General features: G+C 39.5%; 1 protein-coding gene across 1 annotated transcript; it reads right to left on the minus strand.

Moving 5' to 3' along the window:
* Positions 1-306: 306 nt before the first annotated feature.
* Positions 307-1,029, minus strand: LOC126176224 (uncharacterized). Its single transcript, XM_049923368.1, has one exon. It carries the CDS (start codon positions 1,027-1,029, stop codon positions 307-309), a length of 723 nt encoding a protein of 240 aa, XP_049779325.1.
* Positions 1,030-1,322: the final 293 nt, after the last annotated feature.

Here is a 1,322-nt window from a genome sequence, read left to right on the forward strand (position 1 = left end):
GGTCTAGATCATTGCTAATATATATGGATGAACCCCCATAGGATTCACTGGGTCTGCAGAAGTATGTAGCTAATCTGAAACCTGATGGTACATACAGTTTTATATCCTCTTCCTTTAACCAATGTTCGTTTATACATAAAATCATTCTTTTGTTACTTTTTAATAGTATACCAAGCTCATCAGCTTTATTTTTCAGAGACCTGACATTTAAGTGCAGAAATAGGATAGAGTTACTGTCACAGGAGGGGAGGAGTACAGTATTATGGGGCAATGGAGAACATTTAATTGTTTTTTCAGCCCTGGAATCTACGTTAGGTGGCTGTTGGACTTCCTTGGGATAAGCCATAAAAAATCTTCATTTCTCTTTGGTAATTTTTTGGGTCTGTTTGAAACACGGTTGGAAGTTTGTTTCACTTCACTGTCCACAAGTTTTATAGGAACATGTTTTCCCAAATCATTTGGTATCACTTCATCATGCGACAAAGATGATACTTTACTTACTGTGACTGGTCTATTCTTTTCTGCTACTCTTGAAGGTGATGGAGGAGGAGCTGGTAATGTTTCTGCTGTTGGTGAAGTTAGTTTAGTTGCTGCTGGTGGAGGAGTTGTTTCTGCTATTACTGGTAAAGGAGTTGGTTCTGCTACTGCTGGTGTGGGAGATGGTGCTGCTGCTATAGGAACTGGTTCTACTGCTGGAGGAGTTGCTTCTGCTGTTGCTGATGGTGTTTCTTCTGCTATTGCTGGTGAAGTAGTTTGTGCTGCTACTGCTTGTGAGGGAGATGGTGTTACTGCTGTAGGAGCTGGTTCTAATGCTGGAGGAGTTACTTCTGCTGCTACTGAATGTGGTTCTTCTGACGCTGCTTTTGATTCTACTTCTGTTAGTATTGCTTCTTTAGGTACTTCTGCTGCATTTTCTGCTACTGTATCTGATTCTGCATTAGTCACTCCTAGAGATACTTTCTGTGATGATGATACAGGTACCACTAATGATGTTGTTGGTAAGTATTGCAGTCTCTGAATAATTTCCATTAGCTTTAATGTAACAAGTTGCTTTCCAAGGCCATTTAGGTGCAGCCCGTGAGTAGTGTGGAATCTGCGTCCAATGGTATTAATATTAACAACAGAAACATTTCTATATTGTTTGCATATACTGGAAAAAAGTTCATTGGCGGCACTAATTTCCTTGTTGACACACGACCAGGACATCAAGTCGTACCTTTGTGGTATATTTACGAGGATAACGTTTGTGTGACTTAGTTCAAATAAACACTTGTTTAATTCGCAACAGGCTTTAGATGTATCATTTTGATAAATGTCATTAG

The sequence above is a fragment of the Schistocerca cancellata genome, chromosome 3, assembly GCF_023864275.1.
Source record: "Schistocerca cancellata isolate TAMUIC-IGC-003103 chromosome 3, iqSchCanc2.1, whole genome shotgun sequence".
Classification (NCBI taxonomy): Eukaryota; Metazoa; Arthropoda; class Insecta; order Orthoptera; family Acrididae; genus Schistocerca; species Schistocerca cancellata.